The 24,479-nt window shown below is 47.2% G+C and overlaps 1 protein-coding gene across 2 annotated transcripts in view; it reads right to left on the reverse strand.

The window, feature by feature from the left end:
• Window positions 1-3,015: 3,015 nt before the first annotated feature.
• Window positions 3,016-24,479, reverse strand: part of LOC138769721 (indolethylamine N-methyltransferase-like) — a 35,245-nt gene continuing 13,781 nt past the window's right edge. For both annotated transcript variants that reach the window (XM_069948357.1, XM_069948356.1), the window contains 2 exons: window positions 24,022-24,229; window positions 3,016-3,544 (listed from right to left, as the gene is read on the reverse strand). In XM_069948357.1, the coding sequence (XP_069804458.1) occupies window positions 3,121-3,544; window positions 24,022-24,229 (632 nt within the window). In that variant the 3' untranslated portion in view covers window positions 3,016-3,120. The remainder of the gene's footprint in view (window positions 3,545-24,021; window positions 24,230-24,479) is intronic.

Genomic DNA, 24,479 nt, shown 5'->3' on the forward strand with positions numbered 1-24,479 from the left:
AGAAACTTAAGTGGACGGCTGTGCTGTTTGCATAGAGCAGGGGTAGGGAACCTTCGACCCTTCAGCAGTTGCAAAACTACAACTCGCATCATGCCTGGACAGCTCCTATACACTAGAACAGGGATGGGGAACCTTCAGCCTTCCAGCTGTTGCAAAACTACAACTCCCATCATGCCTGGAAAGCTCCTATACTCTAGAACAGAGATGGGGAATCTTCAGCCCCTTCATCAATGGCATGGGGTGTCTGACCAGTAACTAACAGTGAGTGAGTGTTGCCAGTCACATACACAGCACTGTGCAAAGTCGCTATAGTAATGTGAAAGGTTTGGCGCTGGGAATATCTGGTGTATGTAGGGTGGGCCCCTAGAATAAAATATTCCCTGGTGGGCCTAAGGTACCCCAGTCCGACACCGGCTCCAAGTCCTGTTACATTGTGTGAACATAGCCTATATATACATGCAAATGTTTACACTTACAAGACGGTCCCAACTCCCGACTTTCATCTGCTGTGGGCTGAACAGCTGCCCTTCTGCGGCGCTGCCGCCTTCATTCTTCCATTAGATCTTTAGAAAAAAAGGGAATACATGTCATTATCAGCATCATCATCATAAGCTGTTTTATTCCTAAAAAGCTCAATCCTTATATTATGAGAGGAGGGCCATATGCTGTGGGCTGCACATGACAGGTGGAGGGAACATATGATATATGTGGGCCTATGTGTTGGCAATCGGGTGGGGGGTCTGTGGGTACAATGTAAAAGGGTCGTGAAAGTCCCCAGTATATTACACACCCCAATAGCAGATCCCAGTATATTACATATTACACTCTCAGGAATCCAGTATATTACACATCCCACAATCAGGCTCACAGCATATTACTCACCGTGCCGTATATCTGCAAGTTTCCGGGGACTCTTATATTTAAGGCCCGACCATTTCTTTTGTAATTGGATGAGGGTCCTTCTCTTGTTGAGATCCTGCTGGAGGGTGCGTACCACCTTCCTTACTATACACCTTTTATATGTGTTGGGGTTAGTGACAGGGACACGTTCTAGGCCATAATTCATTTGGTCCATGATTTGGACCATGAGCTTCAGCTCTTCATGGCCAAAAGGGGACGATTGCCTGGACATTTTTCTACCTTTCCTAATCTCTGCTCAGCTGCGGCCTAGCGTTTGTACAGGGTGATACGCGCGAATAGCATGACGCTCTACGGACGCACATTGGAATCATGCATGTAATGCTGCGCAAGACATATGAACGAAATGTGTGAACATTGCCCAAAGCGTTCGTGAAGTGTTCGCAAATATATTTCCTGTGGCATTATACTGCGATTTTGGGGTGTTGGGTGCACCCAGGCACGCTCCCCCTAATGTCCCAGTGTCATTCCAGAGGTGTTGGCATCGTTTAGGGAGGTTTCATGGGGGACTTGGTGACCTCCAAGTGGTCGAATTTGGATTTCCAAGTTCCGAGAATTTTTTCCCCATAAACTTTAATGGGATTGAGTATTCGTTCGAATAGTCGAATTTCGGTGCCTATTCTATTCGAATTCTCGAAAGTCAAATATTTTACTATTCACTCATTGTGTGTATCATTTACCTTGTTTGCTGTGTATCGTTCCTGGATGGAATAAATTTGTTCACGATTTTCCACTTACCCGGTGTGCTGCGGAGTATCTCTACTTAGCTGACTGTGGTCTGTGGTCCAGGACTTGTCTGCTGGCACCCATCAATGCTCTAGCATTGGTGCTGCTCACATACACCGATAGATAGATAGATAGATAGATAGATAGATAGATAGATAGATAGATAGATAGATAGATAGATAGATAGATAGATAGATAGGAGATAGATGATAGATAGATAGATAGATAGGAGATAGATAGATAGATAGGAGATAGATAGATAGATAGATAGATAGATAGATAGATAGATAGATAGATAGATAGATGGGAGATAGATAGGCGATAGATAGATAGATAGTTTCAAATCTGTATAACTTTCGGACACCAGTTGATTTTAAAACATTTTTCTCAGAAGTCCCCATTAAGCTATGTTCACGGTCGTTGTTTGTGATGAAAACAAATGCACTTAAAATAATGCACTGTTTTGTTCAAATACGACTGCGAAAATAATTGACATGTAAATTATTTCTGGCCGCCAGAGTGTGAACAACGGGCATAGTTCACACAATGTATGGCTGTTCTGATGGCCGTACATTGCATTGAACTCTATAATTAATTGAATTGCAGGCATACCCAAATGTGCCGCAATCCAAATAAAACAAAATCTTTCTGCGGCCAAACAGCGTCCGTTGTTAATACGTAGTGTGAACATAGCCTTAAGGTGATCTTCACATTATGTTATGTGAAAAGGTTAGTTGTGTGCACCAGGAAAGTTCCCATTCAAAACTCTGAATGTTTCCATATACTCTATGTTTACCTGAAGGAGGTAAAAAAAAAATCATAATCAAAATGCTTTTATTTTTTAATAATAATAATGAGTTTATTTGTATAGCGCACACAGATTCCACAGCACTTTACATAGTTTTTGACAATTATTGATTTCTGTCCCCAATAAGGCTCACAATCTAAATTTGCCTATCTGTATGTTTTTGGGTGTGGGAGGAAACCCACGCAAACACGGAGAGAACATACAAACTCTTTGCAGATTTTGCCCTTGGTGGGATTTCAACCCAGGACCCCAGCACTTACCCCAGTGCTAACCACTGAGACACCATGCTGCCCAGGAGTACCTGGACCTTTGTTGGGTGTCTACTAGAGATGAGCGAACCTGGAGCATGCTCGAGTCGATCCGAACCCGAACTTTCGCCGTTTGATTAGCGGTGGCTGCTGAAGTTGTATAAAGCCCTAAGGCTATGTGGAAATCATGGATATAGTCATTGGCTGTATCCATGTTTTCCAGACAACCTTAGAGCTTTATCCAAGTTCAGCATCCCCAGCTAATCAAATACCGAACGTTCGGGTTCGGATCGACTCAAGCATGCTCCAGGTTCGCTCATCTCTAGTGTGTACATATTGAAATAACTTTATATGATGGGGAATTATTTTCCTTCAATGTAATAAAACGTGTAATGTTAATGTGTAAAGTCTTATTCAGACCTACTCCTCCTTGCGAGCTGCAATGAATATTAGGGCCTTATAGTCAGTATGGTGACTCACGTTCATTCTCTTCTTAATCTTACAGTCATCAATAACAAATCCTTCCCCAGCTAGAGCTTTCCTGACAAAATCCTCATCATATGTGAGAGCATGGAGCCTGTCTCTCCCAACTGTGTAATATGTTACATCTAAAGCCCCAAATAATAAGAGGTGTCCTCCAGGTTTCAGCAACCCTGAGAACTTCCTGAGATATCTGATGAAATCATCTTGGTCTTTGCAGGTAACATCTAGAAGCGCATAACTGATGATACAATCGGCTGGGGGTAAGACTATCGGAGCCGTCATATTCTCTTTCTCTAGGTCACATTTCACAACATGTTGAGCGGCTTCTCTCACTTTTCCTTCTTTGTCCTCCAACCGGTCACTAAAAGAGATGGTGAATGCAAACAGTCAATCAGTACAGTGGTGTCAATAAAGCTCAAAATTTAGGACCGGAGTGTTAGCTTCATTTAGGAAGGAGGGGGAATTATTAAATCTGGTGTAAATGTTATGCTGGGGTATAAATGTAATGCTTAAAGTAAATGTACCTGTAGTACATCGCTTTTTTTATTTTTTTGAGATGAATAGACCGCTGCCTGCGCAGGGATGCCGATGCTGCAGTCCTTTTTTGAATCCGACGCCAGTTCCCATGCACGGCGCCAGCCTATTACCGAGCAGTATTGATCGAACTGGTCAAGAAAAGTTAGCTTCGGGTCGAACATCTCGATTTTCTCGAACTCAAACCGAACCGAACATTTTATTGTTTGTTGGAGTTAGCGTTCAAGCTCCTTTTTTGCCAGCCAATCAGTGCAGAGCAGAAACGCCATTGCTGAGGTGTAGGGGTCTCATTAGCTGCTAAAATTACATGACCATCTCATTTATACTGTATATCACTGTGCTGCGTTCTGGGCGCCATTTGCTCCTCATTCAGTGTACTGTATGGACGGCAATATCAGTGTGCCCTCGTCTGCCTGCATGCTCCCATTTCCATTAATCACTGTGCTGTACAGACGGCTATCGCAGTGTATCATCTAGCTGCATGCAGCCATTTTGATTAGTCACTGTGCTGCGTTCTGGGCGCCATTTGCTCCTCACTCACTTTTCTGTACAGACAGCTAGCTCACAGATAGGTAGTGAGATTAGTGAGATTACAGAGTAGTAGAGATTAGTGGGGTGTTTATCAAGGTTACACTAGCATATTTGCAACAAGCATTTTCCTGTCCATAGACAACATTGCAGCCACAGCAATACTTAGCTTTGGGATTGCAGGCTGCATATTGGATTTGCCAATTTACACATAGTGCCCAAAAGTGTATTTTGCTTTGCTCACATGCATTATACAGTTATTTAACGTACATCTCATTTGTGTACGTGCATTTCTTTAGCCCCTTAGTGACCGCCGTGGGCTTTATTCCGATGCATACGCCTTTTAACAGCGGAAGCATCGGAATAAACTGCCGCCCGGCGGCGGCAGCAGAGCGGGGGATCAGCTGTCAGTGTGACAGCTGACCCCCCTCCCCCCGAATCTGTCCGGAGCAGAGGATCCTCCGTTCCGGGCAGTTTAACCTGTTAAATGCCGCTGTCAAAGCATGACAGCTGCATCTAACGGGTTACTGGGGGTCCCAGTCGGCGCCGCGGGTATACTGACACGATCGCGATGTCCCATGGTGTCGTCCGGTCCCCCCATGTCACCATGGTAACTCCAGGGGCCTAATAAAGGCCCCCGGGCTTACCATGGATATGTCATCCTGCTGACAGGGATGGCTGTGGCTATTGCCTGTCAGCAGGATAGTCACAAAATACAATACACTGCACTGCAGAAGCAGTGCAGTGTATTGTATAAATGATCAAAGTAATGTACACTAGTAATGTACACTAGTGTAAAAGTAAAAAGAGTGCACCAAACACAATCCCTCCCAGCCCCCCTCCCCAATAATAAAAATGCATTACATTCCCCATACACAATAAAGCATTACAAAAAAACAGATCAAAACCACAAATCCTATACATATTTGGTATCGCCATGCCCGTAACGACCCAATCTATAAAACAGTATCAATAATTATATTGCACGACACACACTGTAAAAAAATAAACAAAAAAAACAGTATCAGAATAGCTGTATTTTATTAATCTGCTTTAGAAAATTCATCATAAAAGAGATCAAATAGTCATATACATATAAAACATGGCATCAATAGAAAAAAATAAGCCCAAAACGCGCAAAAGATAAGTAAGAACGCTATAAATCTTGGAATGTGGCTACAGTTTTTGTGGATTTTTGCTAGGAAGATAATTTCTATTGCACCAAAGTGGTAATAGTAAAAAAAACCTACACAAATGTGGTATCGCCGTAACCGTAGTGACCCAGAGAATACATGTATTATGTTATTAGTTACCGCCGATACGGATTTTTACGGCGGTCACTAATGGGCTCTATTCTGCTGCCATCAGCTGTTTATGACAATGGCACAGAATAGTGCAGCAGCGCCGGAAAGGCCCGCAGCCCCCTCCTGTCAGCTATCGGAGGTCGCTGAGGGGTTGGAGCAGAGTGTAGGGTCAGTCCAGGCTGGTCCCCATCCCGACGATCGCCGTTATTACCAGTATAACGGCGTCCACCGGTAACGGGCATTGCATGCTTTCATCTCCTCTCACCGTGAATCCGCAGTGAGAGGAGATGAATACATGTCCCCCCCCCCTGTACCCCCCGGAATAACCTTAGTGTTTACAGTGATTAATTCCTTAGGGTACAAACACACTTGCCGTATCCGCAGCGAGTTTCTCGCTGTGTATTCGCAGCAAGACTTGCTGCGGATCCCGGCTCTGTGTACTCAATGTCCGCAGCCCACCCCGTTAACCCCATGGCCGCCGGAGACTATACGTCACCTGATCCCGACTCCGGCTTCCTTTGCTGATTCCTGGCACATCCAGCCTGGCCAATCAGTGCGCTGCCCCACTGCATCTGGAGCCCCGAAGCAAGCCGGAGGAAGCCGGAGCCAGATCAGGTGACGTATAGTCTCCGGCGGCCGGGGGGTTAACAGGGCGGACTGTGGACAAACTCGCAGCAGGGATGTACATCCCTGCTGCCAGTTTGTCTGCCATTGAGTACACAGTGAGTTTCTCTGCAGCTAAATAATAATAATAATAAAAAAATCATTTAACTTACCTAGGGCCCAGTACCGTTCCTGGCTCAGGCAGTTTGACGTACACTACCTGCGCTGGGGACAGAGATCTCTGAACCTCTCCCGGGCAGTCGAGAGTCTCATTGGAGAGGCTCGGAGACGATCAGCTGCCGGAAGCGCTTCGGGAGATTGAGAGAGTGACGGAAGTTACCGAAGCCTCTCTCATTCTCCCGAAGCTCTACGGGCAGCAGAGCGTCTCCGAGACTCTCCAATAAGACACTTGACTGCCCGGGAGAGGTTTGGTGATCTCCGTCCCCAGGGCAGGTAGTGTACGTCACACTGCCTGCGCCAAGAGCGGTACGGGAGGCGCGCGGAGGACGGGAAAGGGCCATTGGTGAGTTAAATGTTTGGGTTTTATTAATAGTGGTCGCCCCATACGGTAGGTATCAGGCCATTTTTGAGCCCCCCCCCCCCCCCCCACACCATATGGGGTGACCATACCCGGCGTATAAGACAACCCCCGACTTCTAAGAATATTTTTCGGGGTTAAAAAGTCATCTTATATGCTGGGAAGTGTGCATTTCATTAGTTATTACAGCTGTATTCCTATAACCTGTCCGTCAGGAAAAATACAAACTAGTAGATATCTGTTATACAGTTATTAAACGTACATCTCCTTTGTGTACGTGCATTTGTTCACTGATTACAGCGGTATTCCTAGAAGCTGACATAAATTCTTTGTCCGTCATAAAAAAATACTTTACATCTGTTATATCCAGTAATTAATGGTACATCTGATTTGTGTACATGGATTTATCGAGAGAGGGTAGATCTGTTGATTTTTTGTTGTTGTTGTTGTTGTTTCTTCTTGTGAACATGGTGAGACCCAGAGGTGGTAGGCAAGCAGTATCAGGTGTAGGAAAGGGAGATAGAGTGAGTGCACAAGGCACTGCTTCCAGTGCTCCGGCCAACATACAAGCGAGAACATAGTCAGTAGCAGGACCGTCAGCCCTGTCGTCTTTTGCTAGGTTTCCTGTGCGCCTTATTAATGAACAGTGTCGTCAATCTGTTCTTCAGTGGTTATCGGACCCTAAATCAAGCGCTTTGACCTCCTCTCAGTCAAGGCCACAAATTTCATTATCATCGTCAGTTCAACTGGAAGCAAACATGGGTAGAATGTCCCCACCTAATATACAGGCCACTGAAAATAATCCACATTCTGAAAAGCTCTTTGACCACACAATGCAGTTGGGGTCAGAAGGTGCCTGAAAGTGTCTGTGGCTTCTAGCCCATAGTTTGAGGATGTAGACTGTCAGATGGAGGAAGTCACCTGTTATGACGATGATGACATTGCGGATCCAACGTGATCTTTGGAGTGACAGCAGCCGAGGGCATCATCAGTAGAGGATGAGGGAGATAACGAATTTACAGTGCGGGTCTGACCTAAGAAAGGGAGAGGACGGTTCTAAAAATCCGCTGATATTACTGCGCCAGCCGTGGTAAGTGGAGGCATCCGTCTAAGAGGTCCCAAACCTGTAAAGCCTGGGCCTTTTTTGATCAAGCCTCTGATTCTCCAACTGAGGTGATATGTCGTATTTGGCGGCAACGTGTCAGTAGAGGAAAAAATGAAAAGTGTTTAAGTGCCACAAGCAGGAACAGGCACATGCAGGGAAAGCATGAATTGCTGTGAAATAGTCACTTGGAGAAAAAAGGCCACACAGGTCCTGGGCTTCCAACTACCGTCACAACTACCGCCTCCTCCTCCTCCATTGCAAAGCCAAAGCGGCCCTCTTCTGCCGATGTGCTGGTGCAGCACGACCAAGCACCATCTCTACTCAAAGATCCTGTCGGTCGCTCCCCACCACCACCAACATGGCTGACACCTTCGCCTACCACCAGTGTGACCTGCACGCCGTATAGCTGACAGTCCGGCAGCCAGCCTTCTGTGTACCAGGTGTGGGAACATAAGAAATGCTTTCACCTCAACCATCCCAAATCCAAAAAATTTTATGTCAGCATTGCCAGGCTGTTGGCTTTGGAAATGTTGCCTTTCCGTCTGGTGGACACCGATGGCTTCTGCCGTGTTCTGGCCCTGGCATGTCCCCAGTATCAGATGCCTAGCAGGGATTTCTTTGCAACAAAAACTGTCCCTGCCCTGGCCCAGCACATTGTAGAAAATATCTCAAGCGCATTGGCTGCATCTGTGTCCACCAAGGTCCATCTGACTACAGACACATAGACTAGTAAGCACGTTCAAGGTTGTTACATATCCCTGACTGCTCACTGAGTGACTTTGGTGGCTGACACTGCCTCTGGTGCCTCTGGGTCTCCGTCGACAGTTTTCAAAACTGCTGGTATGGTGCGCAGCCAGGATCCCCAACCTCGACAGGTGGCATCACATGCTAAGAGAAATCAGGCTGTTCTTAAATAAATTTGTCTTGGAGACCGTCAACATACAGGTCAAGAGCTGTGGAGGGCTCTGCGCACTCAGACCGACCACTGGCTGGGTGCTAAGAACCTGGCACCAGGTAAGCTGCTGTGCGACAACGGCAGCAATCTCCTTGCTGCCTTTAAGATCGGCAGACTTACACATGTGCCTTGTCTGGCAGAAATTTCTTAAGTGCTACCCTGGTGTTGACGGTCTCCTGAAGAAGGCTCAAGGTCTTAGATCCCACTTCCGATGTTCGCACCCTGCTTCGGCATGACTGGCATCGTTGCAATGGGATCTGGTCCTCCCCATCAACCATCTCATCTGTGATATGGCAACCCACTGGAATTCCACGCTGCACATGCTCCAGCTGTTGTGGCAGCAGCGTAATGCCATTATGCAATACGAAATGTCGCATGGCCTGACTAGCAGTGGTGCGCACCTTGGGGAGTTCACTCATAGAGAGTGGAGACAGGTGAAGGATCTGTGCGCCATCCTTGCCAGTTTTGAAGAGACCACCAAAATGGTCAGTTGAGACAATGCCCTTATCAGCATCACCGGTCTGGTGATATTTTTACTGGAACAATCTTTAGGCAGCAGGTCTCAGCAGTGATGGAGAAGGGGAAGGAGGAGGAAGAGGAGAGGACAGACTTGGAACCTTACTCACCGGAGGATTTAGAGGACCCAACTGTTACAAAGTTGTATAGGTCTCCTTTAGGCACTGGTTCTAGGTCAAAGTCTGGTGCAGGCCGGCAGTACAGCTCCCACGGTAGAGCGCATGAGGCTAACCAGGCCTCTGGTGACGGTCAGGACGAAGAAGTGGAGGAGGATGAGAAGGAAGGGGTGGACACCATCGGTACTGATTCCCCTTCACTGGTAAGAGGTTGGCACAGATTACAGGGGGAGAAGAAGGAGGAAGAGGATGAAGATCTTGTTAGTAGGGTAAATCAGTGTTGCACACCTCTCGTTTTTTGGTTGGTGCTCAGTGGGTTATGGTTCTTCAACCATGTACATCCATAAGAAGAAAAATCCACGGCACTCAAAATAATGCAGAAGTGATAGTTTATTATACAGTGATTGAAAAAGGTTGTATACTCCGACCAGTATGAAATATATAAGTAGTAGAGATCGTGACTATAAAGCGACTATAAAGCGAGCTTTCGGCCCTTCCCGGGCCTTCCTCAGGCTAGTAGATCTCACTAGAAGTGCATGCGTCCGAGATCCAGGTGGAGTGTCACTATAGTCGCTTTATAGTCACGATCTCTACTGCTTATATATTTCATACTGGTCGGAGTATACAACCTTTTTCAATCACTGTATAATAAACTATCACTTCTGCATTATTTTGAGTGCCGTGGATTTTTCTTCTTCTTGAAGATCTTGTTAGTGCCCTGCGACCCCAAGGCTTGGGAGATCCCGGTAGCATCTCACACATGAGTGCTTGGATGCTACATTACTTCCAACATTATCCACGCATCAAGGCAATAAAAAGAAACAGTGATTACGGGGTGGCATCCCTCCTTGATCAACGTTACAAGTGAGCAATTTCCTTCCACCCACAGAAATTGATAGTAGAATGCAGGATTTTGAGACAGTGCTCATTGACCAACTCGAGACATCTTTTGGGTTTTCACATTCTAATGTCACGGCGGAACAGCATCAGCAATTCGACACCAGTAGAATCACAAGTAGCCACAGCAGCAGGCAGAATCTTACTGGGTGACATTTGGCAATTAATTTTTACCAGCTCACCAATGCCGGCAAGGCAGGGAAGCATTATGACACACAAAGACCACCTTAAGACCATGGTCCATGACTATCTCTGCCTTAATATCAATGTTTTTGTACTTGGCCCATTCAACTCCTGGGTGTCCAAACTGGATGAATGGCCTGAGCTTGCTCCACACGCCATTGAAGTGTTATCTTGCTCAGCAGCCAGTGTTATCTCGAAATATACATTCAGCACAGCTGGCGGGTAGTGATGAGTGAATAGTGAAATATTCGAATATTCGATATTCGTTTGAATATCTCCTCGATATTCGACTATTCGATCGAATATTCGATCCCATTAAAGTCTATGGGAACAAGTATTCGTTTACTGAAAAACATTAGTGATGAGCGAGCATGCTCGTCCGAGCTTGGTACTCGATCGAGTATTAGGGTACTCGATGGTACTCGTTACTTGGACGAGCATCTTGCGATACTCCCAAAATCCCAACATCCCTTTCCTGTAAGTTTGGGCGCTATTTCTCAGCCAATAAACATGCAGGAGACTCTTTGGTACATCCTGCGATCACGTGGTACCCATACATGTCGATATCAGCGATTGGTTGGCCAGATCAGATGACCCTGCCATATAAAGCGCCGGCAGTACTCGATTCAGACATGTGCTGGAAGAGATCAGGGACAGAGTTGCTGGTGGTCAGGGAGAGTGTCAGTGTAGGATTTAGCGTTCCAGTAGGCAGGGTATATACTAGCAATACAAACAAACTGACCTTTTCAGGGCTTAAAAGCTTTTTTTAATACTATTACTACAGACTGCTGGCTTGGAGTTGCAGTGCTGCTACCGTGATTTAACCAGCACACTGTGGTGACCGGCTGCTGGCAGAATAGGAACATTAGGTGTTGCATACAGACCCCTAAAAAGTGCTCAGTGTACTCTTTTTTTATTTTGGGGCTGGTGGTCTTGCTGTACTACACTGTATTGCAGGGATTTGTAGTACATCCTGCATAGAACTTCACTGCTCATTGTAAAGGGGAGTCAGAGAGTGTGTGTATAGTTTTGGCCAATACCAGATTGTACCGTACAGCCCCCCCCCCTAAACTCGTGGGGACTACACTGTATTGCTGGGATTTGTAGTACATCCTGCATAGAACTTCACTGATCATTGTAAAGGGGTGACAGAGAGTGTGTATAGTTCTGGCCAATACCTGATTGTACTGTACAGCCCCACCAAACCAGTGGGTACTACAAGAATTTTTCCAGATTTCTGTATTTCATATGCAAGGCAATCTTAGTTCCATACTGTGCAGTGTCCATAAAATGGTGAACCCCAGGGGTAAGGGTCGAGGGCGTGGGCGTGGGGTTCCAAGTGATGTGGTTGCTGGAGGGCGTGTTTCAGGGCAGGGTGACACAGCAGCACCTGTTGAGGAGATAGCAGTGGCACACCGCAGACGTCCAATCCCTAGCTTCTTTGACCAACTTACGGGGTCTCAAGGTAGACCACTATTAAAACCGCAGCAGTGTGAACAGGTGATCACGTTGATATCGGATAATGTGTCCAGTAACTTATCCACCATCCAGTCATCAACGTAGTCCGCCCATGCTACCCAAGGGAGTGGAACCCTTGCTCCATTAGCTCAGCCTCCTTCCCCACAGCCTGGCCCCTCCAGGGAAAGAAGGGATTCAGATCCACCACCATGCTCCAAGGAACTGTTTTCTAGACCCCTGAGTCAGAGCAACCGGAGCAGTCAATCTGTCCTGATGCCCAAACTATGCAGTTCACGCAGTCAGTGGGTGATGAGAGTGGGGACTAGCAAGCGGGGTTGGAAGAGGTGTCTGATTATGATGATGAGACCCGGTTGTCAGACAGTGAGGTTGTTGTCATGGATGTAACTCAAAGTGAGGAGGAGAGTGAGGAGCTGGTGGATGAGGACGAGGTGACTGACCCGAGCTGGGTGGATAAGCCTAGGGAAGACCATGCTTCTGAGGGGGAGGCAAGTTCACCCGCAGGACCAGTTGGAAGAGGAGGAGGGGTGGGCAGAGGGAGAAGCAGGGGCAGAGCGAGTAGATCAGCAACTGTTTCACGGAGTCAAACTCCCGTGGCCAGGGCTAGATGTTCCCAAGTCTGGAGGTTTTTTAAAGAAACTACGGATGACCGACGGACTGTAGTGTGCAATGTGTGCCACACCAGGATCAGCAGGGGAGCCACCACTACCAGCCTAACCACTACTAGCATGCGCAGGCATATAAGTGCTAAACACCCCACTCAGTAGAACCAAGGCCGTTCAGTGAGTGCAAGTCGCACACCTGCTCCTTTCCCTGTGTCACATGCTGGCTCTGTCAGTCCCCCCGCCCAGGCCCCAGGCACGAGGGCCTCCCGCCCTACACGCACCCCTTCACCTCCACTCTGCACAACACCCTCCAGCAAGGTGTCCAAGCGCAGCGTTCAACTGTCCCTGCAGCAGACCTTTGAACGCAAATACTCTGCCACTCACCCTAAATGTGCACAAGCCCTAAATGTGCACATAGGCAAACTGCTGAGCTTGGAGATTCTGTGCTATCGGCTGGTAGAGACAGAGGCTTTTAGGAACCTCATGGTGGTGGCTGTCCCTCGGTACTCTGTCCCCAGCCGCTACTACTTTTCACGATGTGCTGTCCCAGCCCTACACCCGCACATGTCGGATAACATCATCCGTTCCCTGACCAACGCGGTCAGCGACAAGGTCCACCTAACCACGGACACATGGACAAGTGCTGGCGTGCAGGGACACTATATCTCCCTGACGGCACATTGGGTCAACTTGGTGGAGGCTGGGACAGAGTCTGGTTCCGCTCATGTACTGCCCACCCCGAGAATTGTGGGGCCTACCTCGGTTGTGGTCTCTCATGAGTTGTACACCTCTTTCTCCTCCTCTTCTTCCTCCTCTCTATTACCCTCCACGAGCACATTGCCTCCATCTTGTAGCATCAGCAGTGCGGTGGGTAAGCGCCAACAGGCGGTGTTGAAACTCCTGAGCTTAGGCGACAAGAGGCACACGGCCCAGGAGCTGTTGCAGGGCATCACGGCGCAGTCATATTTTTGGCCGCCTCACTCTGCAACTCGGCCGCCTCACACATGTACCATGCTTGGCCCACGTGTTCAACCTAGTGGTGCAGCGGTTTCTTAAGACCTACCTGTCAAGAATGTGACTTTGCGCTCCTCGGTCCGTGCTGGGCGACCGAGGAAGCGCTGAGCCTCTGGTTGTTTTTTGTTTGCAGTTCTGTCTGAATGCTGTCTTAGTTTCCCAGCCACACCCGCATTGCCTGTTACACTCTGGCAGTGCAGGGGTTACAAGACCTGTCCTGCTGAGCTGGGATCAGGGCTGATCCAATCAAGTGCTGGACCCAGTCCCTGATTCCAGATAAAAAAGCAGCAGGCTCTTCATTTCCCTGCTGGCTATTGAGTGTTACTCAGCTAAGCGCTTCAGCTCTCCTGGTTCTGTTACTTCTGTTGCCTGACCTATTGCTTGATCTTCCAACCTGCTTTGTCTGCTGCCTGCTCTGACCTCCTTGCCTGTCTCTGACTCTTCTTCTGCCTTACGTTTTTGTACCTCGCTGACCGCCGTTGCTGACCTGGACCGTAGACTTTGCATTATTGTGTTTGTTTCGTCTGTCTTGTTTTGTGTATCGCCTGGTGTAGGACAGGGACTGACACCGTGGTTGTGCACGGCCATTTAGGGCCATTGAGGCAAGTAGGTAGGGTCAGAAGGGCTCACTGTCTCGTTCTGTTCCCTACCTACGTCCGGCGCATTTGTGACAGAATAGCCAGCCCAAAAGAAGATTTTTGGGTCACCTGCATCATGGACCCTATGAACACCCTGGTGACCCAGATATAGGGTCTGAATACGTTGGTTCAGACCCTTGCTGAGCGTGTGCAGGAACAAGAGTCCTTGCCCAGGCAGATGTCTCTGACCCCCCCGCAGGCTCCTGAACCCCCAGTGCAGCTCCTTGAGAAATTTAAGGGGGACAGGAAAAATTTCCGGACCTTTCGGGAGGGGTGCAGATTATTTTTTCGGCTACGTCCCCGCTCCTCCGGAGATGAGACCCAGAGGGTGGGCATTATTATGTCCCTCCTGCAGGGCCCACCCCAAGAATGGGCATTCTCACTACCTTCTGACTCCCCTGATTTAATGACCGTTGACAGATTTTTTTTCAGCCTTGGGCCTTCTGTATGATGACCCAGACCGAGCAGCAGAGGCAGAGCGCCAATTGACGACACTCAGACAGGGTAAGAGACCAGTGGAAGAATACTGTGCTGACTTTAGGCAGTGGTGTGTACCCTCTGCTTGGAATGACCCAGCTCTGCGTTTCCAGTTTCGTGCGGGCTTGTCTGACCAACTGAAGGACTTGTTAGTAGCCTATCCTAATCCTGAGACTCTGGAGGAAACTGTGACCTTAGCCATATGGGTAGATAGGCGTATGCGGGACAGACGAAAAGAGAGAGAGACGTCTAAATTCCCTTCTGGTTCATGTCCTTTGACCTTACCTCCTAAACCTTCTTCTTCCTCTCCTGTGTCCCCTCCGCAAGACAAACCTATGCAGATCGGGTCAACTGACGCCAAGGCTAGACGTGCATATCGCCTCCAGAACCATCTGTGTCTCTACTGTGGCAAAGCGGGGCATCAAGTACGACAATGTACCTCTAGACCTGGTTCACCGCCGGAAAACTTCAGGGCCTGAATGATTATCGAGGGGGTCATTCAGGTGCACAGGTAACCTTCGACAAGAAAAAGAAGTTGTTGTTGCCTATTTCTTTGACTTTGGGAGATAAATTTATCTCTGGATATGCCCAGGTTGACTCTTGGGCTTCTGCTAACTTTATTAATACTGTTTTCTGGTCTGGTCTGGGGGCATGTCCGCTTCAGCTTAAATGTCCGTTGAATGTGACTGGAGCGGACTCTGCCCCTTTTGCTCAGGGTAATATACGCTACATTACCCCCCATCTTGAGGTAAAGGTGGGATCAGTTCATTTTGAAAAGCTTGACTTTTTGCTTATGGAAAATTTGTCTGCTGATATTATTCTGGGGTTACCCTGGTTAGACCAGCATAACCCAGTGTTTGACTGGCCCAAAAGGGAACTGGTTCGATGGGGACCAGAGTATGCTCCTCATTGTATTTCTTTGTCGCTTGCTGAATGTTCTTCTGATGATGGGGAGATTCCGGAGTTTCTGCTTGATTATGCTGATGTGTTTGATGAGAGATCGGTGGATGGATTACCTCCCCATCGTCCCTATGATTGCACTATTGACTTGATACCAGGGTCTAAGTACCCTAAGGGTAGAATATTTAATTTGTCCTGTCCGGAAAGAGAGGCTATGCGAGATTATATCAAGGATAGCTTGCGTAAAGGTCACATCCGTCCCTCCTCTTCTCCCATGGGGGCGGGATTCTTTTTTGTGGGTAAAAAAAGATGGTGGTCTACGCCCCTGCATTGATTATCGTGAATTGAATAAGATCACAGTGAAAAATCAACACCCTCCGCCTCTCATTCCAGACTTGTTTAACCAAATTGTGGGAGCCAAATGGTTCTCTAAGATTGATTTGCGGGGAGCATACAACCTAATAAGAGTAAAGGAGGGAGACGAGTGGAAGACTGCCTTTAATACTCCTGAGGGACATTTCGAATACCTCGTTATGCCCTTTGGATTATGTAATGCTCCGGCAGTCTTCCAACATTTTGTTAATGACGTGTTCCGTGAACATCTGGGTCGTTTTTTGGTGGTATATCTAGATGATATTTTGATATTTTCTTCTGATTGGTGCTCTCATGTTCAGCATGTTCGCACTGTGTTAGAATTGCTAAGGCAAAATCACCTCTGCGCCAAGCTGTCAAAATGCCAGTTTGGGATACAGGAGGTCTCATTCTTAGGGTATAATATCACCTCCAACTCATTTTGTATGGATCCCCTTAAAGTGACAGCCATTGAAAATTGGGAGCGACCCAGTAGCCTTAAGGCCCTACAAAGGTTCCTGGGATTCGCCAATAACTATAGAAAGTTCAGACCTGGTTAATTGGGGTCCTGAGGCTATCCTGGCATTTGACAAGCTTAAGAGGTGTTTTGCGGAAGCTCCTGTGTTAACTCAGCCTGACTTTGAACAACCCTTTTTCATTGAAGTTGACGCATCTGAGGTTGGGGTAGGAGCAGTTCTCTCACAAGGTTCAGAGACCCTCACCAACCTCAGACCCATAGCCTACTTTTCTAGGAAGTTCTCCAAAGCCGAAAGCAACTATGACATAGGTAACAGGGAACTTCTGGCCATTAAATTAGCCTTTGATGAATGGAGACATTTTCTGGAAGGGGCTAAACATAGAATTAAGGTGTTAACAGATCATAAGAATCTGATATATCTGTATAAAGCCAAACGTCTCACTCCTCGTCAGGCCAGATGGGCTTTGTTCTTTACACTATTTAATTTTGAAATTTCTTTTCGACCTGGGTCTAAAAATGTTAAAGCTGACGCCTTATCGCGCAGCTTTGACATCGACACGGTTCCCAGGGAGCATCCTGTCACCCGGGGTGGTGGTGGCCACTTTGCAACCCGATCTGGCAGCTCGGATTGCGGAATCTCAGTCTCTGGCTCCCCGGAACACTCCTGAGTCTAAACTGTTTGTTCCTCCAAACCTTCGCCTTAAAGTTTTGGAGGAGATTCATAATTCTGTGTTGGCTGGTCACCCGGGAATTGCAGGTACTAAGTACTTACTCTCACAGCATTATTGGTGGCCTTCATGGGCAAGAGATGTCAAATCATTTGTCGACGCCTGTAAAACTTGCGCCAGATCCAAGGTTCTGCGTAGACTACCTGAAGGTCTCCTCCATCCCCTTCCGGTGCCTACCAGACCTTGGACTCATATTTCTATGGATTTTATTACCAATTTGCCACCCTCTAAGGGTAAAACAGTCATTTGGATGGTTGTTGACAGATTTTCTAAGATGTGTCACCTTATTCCCCTGCGTAAGCTCCCTAATGCTCGTACCTTGGCTACATTGTTCATAAACCATATCTTACGTTTGCATGGTGTTCCAGAAAATGTAGTTTCTGACAGGAGGGTACAATTTGTCTCCAGATTTTGGAGAGAATTTTGTGGTCGGCTGGGCATCTCATTATCCTTTTCGTCGGCTTATCTCCCACAATCTAATGGCCAGACAGAAAGGGTGAACCAATCTCTGGAACAATTTTTGAGGTGTTTTGTTGCAGGGAGCCAAGATAAATGGAGAGAGTTTCTATCCTTAACGGAATTTGCTCTAAATAATCGTGAAAATCAGTCACTCAAGATGTCGCCATTTTATTGTAATTATGGCTTTAATCCCAGATATTCTTCTGTACATGCGTCAGAGTCCGTAAACCCTTCGGCCGAAGGTATTTATTCTAAACTGTGCACAGTTTGGGCCCAAGCTCTTCAGAACTTGGTCAAAGCCCAAGAGACAGCTAAGAAACAGGCGAACAAAAGACGCATATCTGGCCCAGATTACGGGATAGGAGAAAAGGTATGGCTCTCAACTAAGAACTTGAAATTGAAGGTTCCCTCTGGTAAACTAGCACCCAAGTACATTGGTCCGTACGTTATCACAGAGATCATTAATCCTGTTTCATTCAGATTACAATTACCTGGGTCGATGAGAATTCACAATGTATTTCATAAGTCTCTTCTCAAAAAATATGTTAATCCTGTGCTTCTATCAGTCCTCCCTGCTCCTCTGGTCATCCAGGGGGAGCTGGAGTTTGAAGTGGACAGGATATTGGACTCTCGTCAAATTCAAAATTCCATCCAATATCTTGTCCAGTGGAAGGGATATGGTCCTGAAGAAAATACGTGGGTTGCCAGTAAGGATATACATGCCCCACGTCTCATCCGGAAGTTTCATGACCATAACCCCTCTAAATCGGGTCCTTTAAATAAGGGTCCTGAGGCCCCTCATAAGAGGAGGGGTACTGTCAGGAATGTGACTTTGCGCTCCTCGGTCCGTGCTGGGCGACCAAGGAAGCGCTGAGCCTCTGGTTGTTTTTTGTTTGCAGTTCTGTCTGAATGCTGTCTTAGTTTCCCAGCCACACCCGCATTGCCTGTTACACTCTGGCAGTGCAGGGGTTACTCCTTACAAGACCTGTCCAGCTGAGCTGGGTGCTGGGATCATGGCTGATCCAATCAAGTGCTGGACCCAGTCCCTGATTCCAGATAAAAAAGCAGCAGGCTCTTCATTTCCCTGCTGGCTATTGAGTGTTACTCAGCTAAGTGCTTCAGCTCTCCTGGTTCTGTTACTTCTGTTGCCTGACCTATTGCTTGATCTTCCAACCTGCTTTGTCTGCTGCCTGCCCTGACCTCCTTGCCTGTCTCTGACTCTTCTTCTGCCTTACGTTTTTGTACCTCGCTGACCGCCGTTGCTGACACGGACTGTAGACTTTGCATTATTGTGTTTGTTTTGTCTGTCTTGTTTTGTGTATCACCTGGTGTAGGACAGGGACTCACACCGTGGTTGTCCACGGCCATTTAGGGCCGTTGAGGCAAGTAGGTAGGGTCAGAAGGTGTGTTCTAGTGGTTAGGGCTCACTGTCTCAATCTGTTTCCTACCTACGTCCGGCGCATTTGTGACACTATCTTAATTTGGCTGACTTGCTCACCAAGGTTCGGCGCATTTGTGCACATTTCCGCAAGTCAACCACGGATGCTGCCACCCTTAGGGCAGTGCAAAGGCACTTGCAACTGCTGGCTCACAGACTGCTGTGCGACGTGCCAACAAGGTGGAATTCCAACTTTCCCGATGGTAGCCAGGGTTTACCAGCAACGCAGAGCCATTGTGGAATGCCAGATGTCAACCTCGGTGCGAAGCGTTAGTCAGGTAGCCTCACCATCCCGCTGCTGTGTCTGCTTCAAACCTCCCTGCTCAGCCTGACGTCTCAGGAGACGGGTGACGAACAGCCACCGCTAGCCAGACCACCCTGACGTCAGTTTCTCAACACAGAGTAGAGGATGAGCAGGAGGAAGAAGAGGAGGAAGAGGAACAGACTGGTGCCGCCACTGAAGAGGGTACCCATGCTCAATCCTTAGTTTTTGAGCGTGTATGGCCTGAAGAGGATGAATTGGTGGAGGAGGAGGGGGAGGAGGAAATTGAGGCTAGTCAGGATAGGGAGTTCTTGCGTTTTGGGACCCTGGCGCACATGGCTGACTTTATGTTAGGCTGTCTTTCCCGTGACCCTCGGGTTAAAAAATTTTTGACAACAGATTACTGGGTGTTCACCCTCCTGCACCCTCAGTACAAACAGAACTGGTCCACTCTCATTCCTGCCGAGGAACGCAGTATGAGAGAATCAATATCAACAGGCCCTGGTGCAGAAGCTGAAAATGTACTTCCCATCTGACACCACTAGCGCCAGAGGATGGAGTTCTGTGGGCCAAAGAGCGGGGGAGAGGAGCGGTGGAGAAGGCAGCTTGTCAAGGGGCAGGGGAATACTCTCCAAGGCCTTTGACAGTTTCATGGCACCCCAGCAAGACTATGTCAACCGTCCCCAGTCTAGACAGAGTAGGGGGGAATCCTTCAGGAAGATGGTGAGGGAGTACCTTGCTGAACATACCAGCGTCCTTACCGATCACTCTGATTCCTACAACTACTGGGTTTTCGAAGCTGAATATGTGGCCCCAACTGGCGCTTTACGCCTTGGAGGTGCAGGCCTGCCCTGACGCTAGTGTGTTTTCAGAGCGGGTCTTCAGTCCAGCTGGTGCCATCATCACTGATAAGCGCACCCGCCTGTCTACTGACAGCGCTGACAGGCTGACGTTTCTAATACTGAACAAAGCCTGGATTTCACCTGAATTCAACTGTCCACCCGGGGAAAACAGCTCAACATGAAGATTCTTGGTATCTCCTCTCCACCTCCTCCTGTTCCTCCTCTTCCTTCAATTCTCAGCCAACTGCCAAGTCTTCTTCCGCCATGCAGGGTCTGGCCTAATTATTGGGAGGCTCAATTGTTTCCTCACTCACTTCTAATGGTTCTCTGTGTCCTCACTGCAATGCTCTGACATCACACTACATCTGCGGAGGAGCGGGACTGGTTGTCGGGAGCCCGCTGATCGCGCCCCCGCCAACCAGCCAGATGTTTTATTTATTTTATTTTTTTTGGTCTAGCCGTGGCCGGGGCCTCACCACCCACGGTCAAGAGGCATCAGGTGTACCCTTGATTGGTGACTGACAGCTGGCCTAGCCAGTTAGCTGTCGGCACCTGAGTTCATGTCAGCTAAATATCCCAGCCCCTAGACTCCAATTTTTGGGTTCGCTCACTTGCTTCCTCACTCACTTTTAATGGTTCTATGTGTGCTAAATGCCATGCAGTGTCTGGCCTAATTTTTGGGAGGCTCAATTGATTCCTTACTCACTTTTAATGGTTCTCTGTGTGCTCAATGCCATGCTATGTCTGGTATAATTTTTTGAAGGCTCACTTGCTTCCTCACTCACTTTTAATGGTTCTCTGTGTGCTCAATGCCATGCTATGTCTGGTATAATTTTTGAAGGCTCACTTGCTTCCTCTTTTACTTTAAATGGTTCTCTGTGTGCTCAATGCCATGCTGTGTCCGGCCTAATTTTTGGGAGGCTCACTAGCTTCCTCACTCACTTTTAATTGTTCTCTTGTGTTCTCACTGCCATGCTCTGACTCCGGGCAACCGAAGCAGTCGATCTGTTCTGATGCCCAAACTATGCACCTCCCGCAGTCAGTGGGTGAAGAGAGTGGGGACTTGCAAGCGGGGTTGGAAGAGGTGTCTGATGATGACGATGAGACCCGGTTGTCAGACAGTGAGGTTGTTGTCATGGATGTAACTCAAAGTGAGGAGGAGAGTGAGGAAATGGAGTTGACAAAAATGACGTTTAGGATACACACCGCCACAGTTAATAGTTTGTTAATGCTGTTTGTGCCTTAAAGGGGAGGGTAACTATCATTTCATAGAACGATTGACCTGACTATAACTTTCATATTGACATGTCAGCCTCCTTGCCCCCAACACTTGCCAAAATAGGGCAGAGGTGGTCAGGTTGTCACCTTTTTGTTTCTGTTTGTCTATCCGGGAAGTGATGATCAAGAAGAAACATATGCCGCACTCTGCTGAGGGCCCTCTGCCCCTTCCTTTAACAAGTAGGGTTAGGGTCAGCACTTGGACCCTAACAAGTTTGGTGACATATAAGAAATTTGGAAATGATGGTTACCCTTCAGTTTAATTTGTTGGCATATATACATATTGTAAGTTTGCATAGTATGCGAAATAAATCTATCTAGCTGTGCTCATGCTTGTTTGTTAGCACTTAAACCAGTTAGCACTTAGAATTGTCACATTAGTCAACTAGGGAATGGGATGTCACTATTGTTGGGTGACTGTTTTCAGTTCATAGTTCACATTGTAAAAGTTTAAAGTTCTGCACTTATCTCACTTTTCATTGGTTGTATAGATATAGATGTATAGATATATTGTACTTTTTTCTTAATTTTAATATTTTTTTTTTTCTTAAAGGTGAACTGCAGAAGCATATAGCATTATTTATTACCTATTTATCCCAGTTCTGAAACTACCAAAAATCCATTTGTTTTGTTGTTTTGTGTTTCTGTATTTCCTGGTTGAGCAGATGGACTCAGTAGTACAGGTTCAAGAAGGCATTGCTGTCCCTCTGTTTTAACCAGGCTGTTGCACAGAATTAGACATAATGGTGCCATTAAGCAGCCTCAGAGGCATGCATACATGCTGCCCCCGCTGTTTCCTGTCCATTTCCGTTGTGTTTCCATCAATTTCTGAGGTTGGTTTTCACACGACCTTCTCTCTATCGAACTTGAGTCTCCTGCAAAAAAGCTCGAGTCTCCCATTGACTTCAATGGGGTTCGTTACTCGAAACGAGCACCCAAGCATTTTAGTACTCGCTCATCACTAAAAAACATCTATTCGACCACTTAAAGGTTCACCAAGTCAGGTTCTCTCTCTCTCTCTCTCTCTCTTTTTTTAAAATAATCTCTTCATCTGTTAGATGTATCGAGGTTTCGTACAGAGGAGTTCCCAAGTATTTTTCTCCCATAGACTACAATGGGATTTGATATTCGTATGAATATCAGGAGCTATTCTATTCGAATTATTGAATATTTCACTATTCGCCCATCTATTTTATTCTTAGAACTTAACCGACCCTGGACCCACCTACATGTGTTCAGAGTGGGGCCACGCGGCGGCCGCGCTCTGAACCGCCACGGTGTGCATTGTGCGGCCGTATATCGTATACTTTCCAGCGTACGCATCAACCTCATAACTACGGGCGTATATTCGCGGTTCGCACTACGGCCGGAAATATACGTAGTGTAATCATGGCCTTATACTAGAAGCCCCCCTGGGGGATTTCTAGTATAAGTGCTCTGATCTCTCATTGAGATCTTTGCTGCATAGATATGCAGCATAGATCCATGAGATAGGCACATTGATTGCTTCCGGCTGCTGCAGCCGGAAGCAATCGAGTAGTGAGCAGGATGTGTGGATCGCCGGAGGAGGATGTGTGGATCGCTCCACCCCACTAGACACCAAAGATCAGCTGAATCCGATTACTTTATTAGTAATCTGATTACTTTATTAGCGAGCACGGCGATCGGACCGTGCCCCCTAATAGTCGCGGCCCCGGGCTACGAGCGGCACCCGGGACAGTGGTGGTTCACCCGGCCCCGCTCTGAACTCCCGTAGGCGGCCCTGGACGTATGTCTAGGGTCATCTAAGGGTAAAGAGTCACTGTCGTTAATTTTTTTTCCCCAGAAAAGCTGCCTCCGATTAGCTAATTAGCGGGCACGGCGATCAGACCGTGCCCGCTAATAGCGGCGGTCCCGGGCTACACGGGACCGCGGCGCTTCAAAGCGGGGGTCGCCGCGCGGCCCCTCTTTGAAGTGCTAATGAGGACATATGACGTACGGGTACTTCATATGTCCTTAAGAGGTTAAGCCAAATTTCAGGCTATACGTTGTTCCATGTTTCCAGTTTACTCTTCTGGATAATAATCACAGTTTCTCCTACTACATATAGGTGTCAAAATTAACCCGAACATCTCCCATTGACTTTAGTGGGGTGCGAACTTTGAACCAAACTTCACTACTGTTCGAGGTTTGACTCATACATTTTACTGTTCGATCATCACTGTTACCAAGTACCAGCCATGCCTAAATCACTGGAGAAGGGCTTGCAGTCCCCCACTGTGATGATCTTCCCTCTATGATGAGGCTCCATTCATTCTAATGAAGCCACGTCACAGAGGGGAGGGGGTTCCATCACACTGGGGTCCAAAGGACCTGCCCCCAGTGCTTCGGCATCGAGCGGGGGAACCGGAAGGCAGTTTAAGAAAAAGGACTGCGGCGTCGACATCCCTGCACTGACACTGGTTAATTCATGTCAAAAAACAAAAAGCAATGTATTAGTGGTTCACTAACATTACTCATTATTATACTGGAGCCCATGGAGAAGGATTTTGATCTGAGAGGATAAATTGTATTGTGTTCTAGTGATATCTGACAGTTGGCCTTGAATAGATTAGTGGTACAAAATTACTTCACCTCTTTCCTTCCATCTCTACATGAAGCTTTGTGGCATGTCCCCAATCAAATGCTCCCGTACGTGAGTCCAGCCATCTCTTCATCTCCAGGATGCATCTGTCATTGACCTTCAGCACTATGATGTGTTTGAAAAACTCACAGGCTGCATAGAGATGATGGACCAGGGGACCAACACTGAGGTCAACTAAGACGTCTCCTTTAATGTGACCTGCAGAGAAAAAAAATGGCAAATTATATACTGAAACACATAACATATTACTCCCTTTGCCTCAGCAGCCTCTTGTGTCATTAGGAATAGCAATGAGCGAATAGTGAAATATTTGATAATTCGAAATTTCATTCGAATATCTCCCGATATTCGACTATTTAAACGAATATCGAATCCCATTACAGTCTTTGGAAGAAAAATCCTTGGGACCTGGAAATCAATATTCGACCACCAGGAGGTCACCAAGTGC

Source organism: Dendropsophus ebraccatus, chromosome 12 (assembly GCF_027789765.1).
Source record: "Dendropsophus ebraccatus isolate aDenEbr1 chromosome 12, aDenEbr1.pat, whole genome shotgun sequence".
Lineage (NCBI taxonomy): Eukaryota > Metazoa > Chordata > Amphibia > Anura > Hylidae > Dendropsophus > Dendropsophus ebraccatus.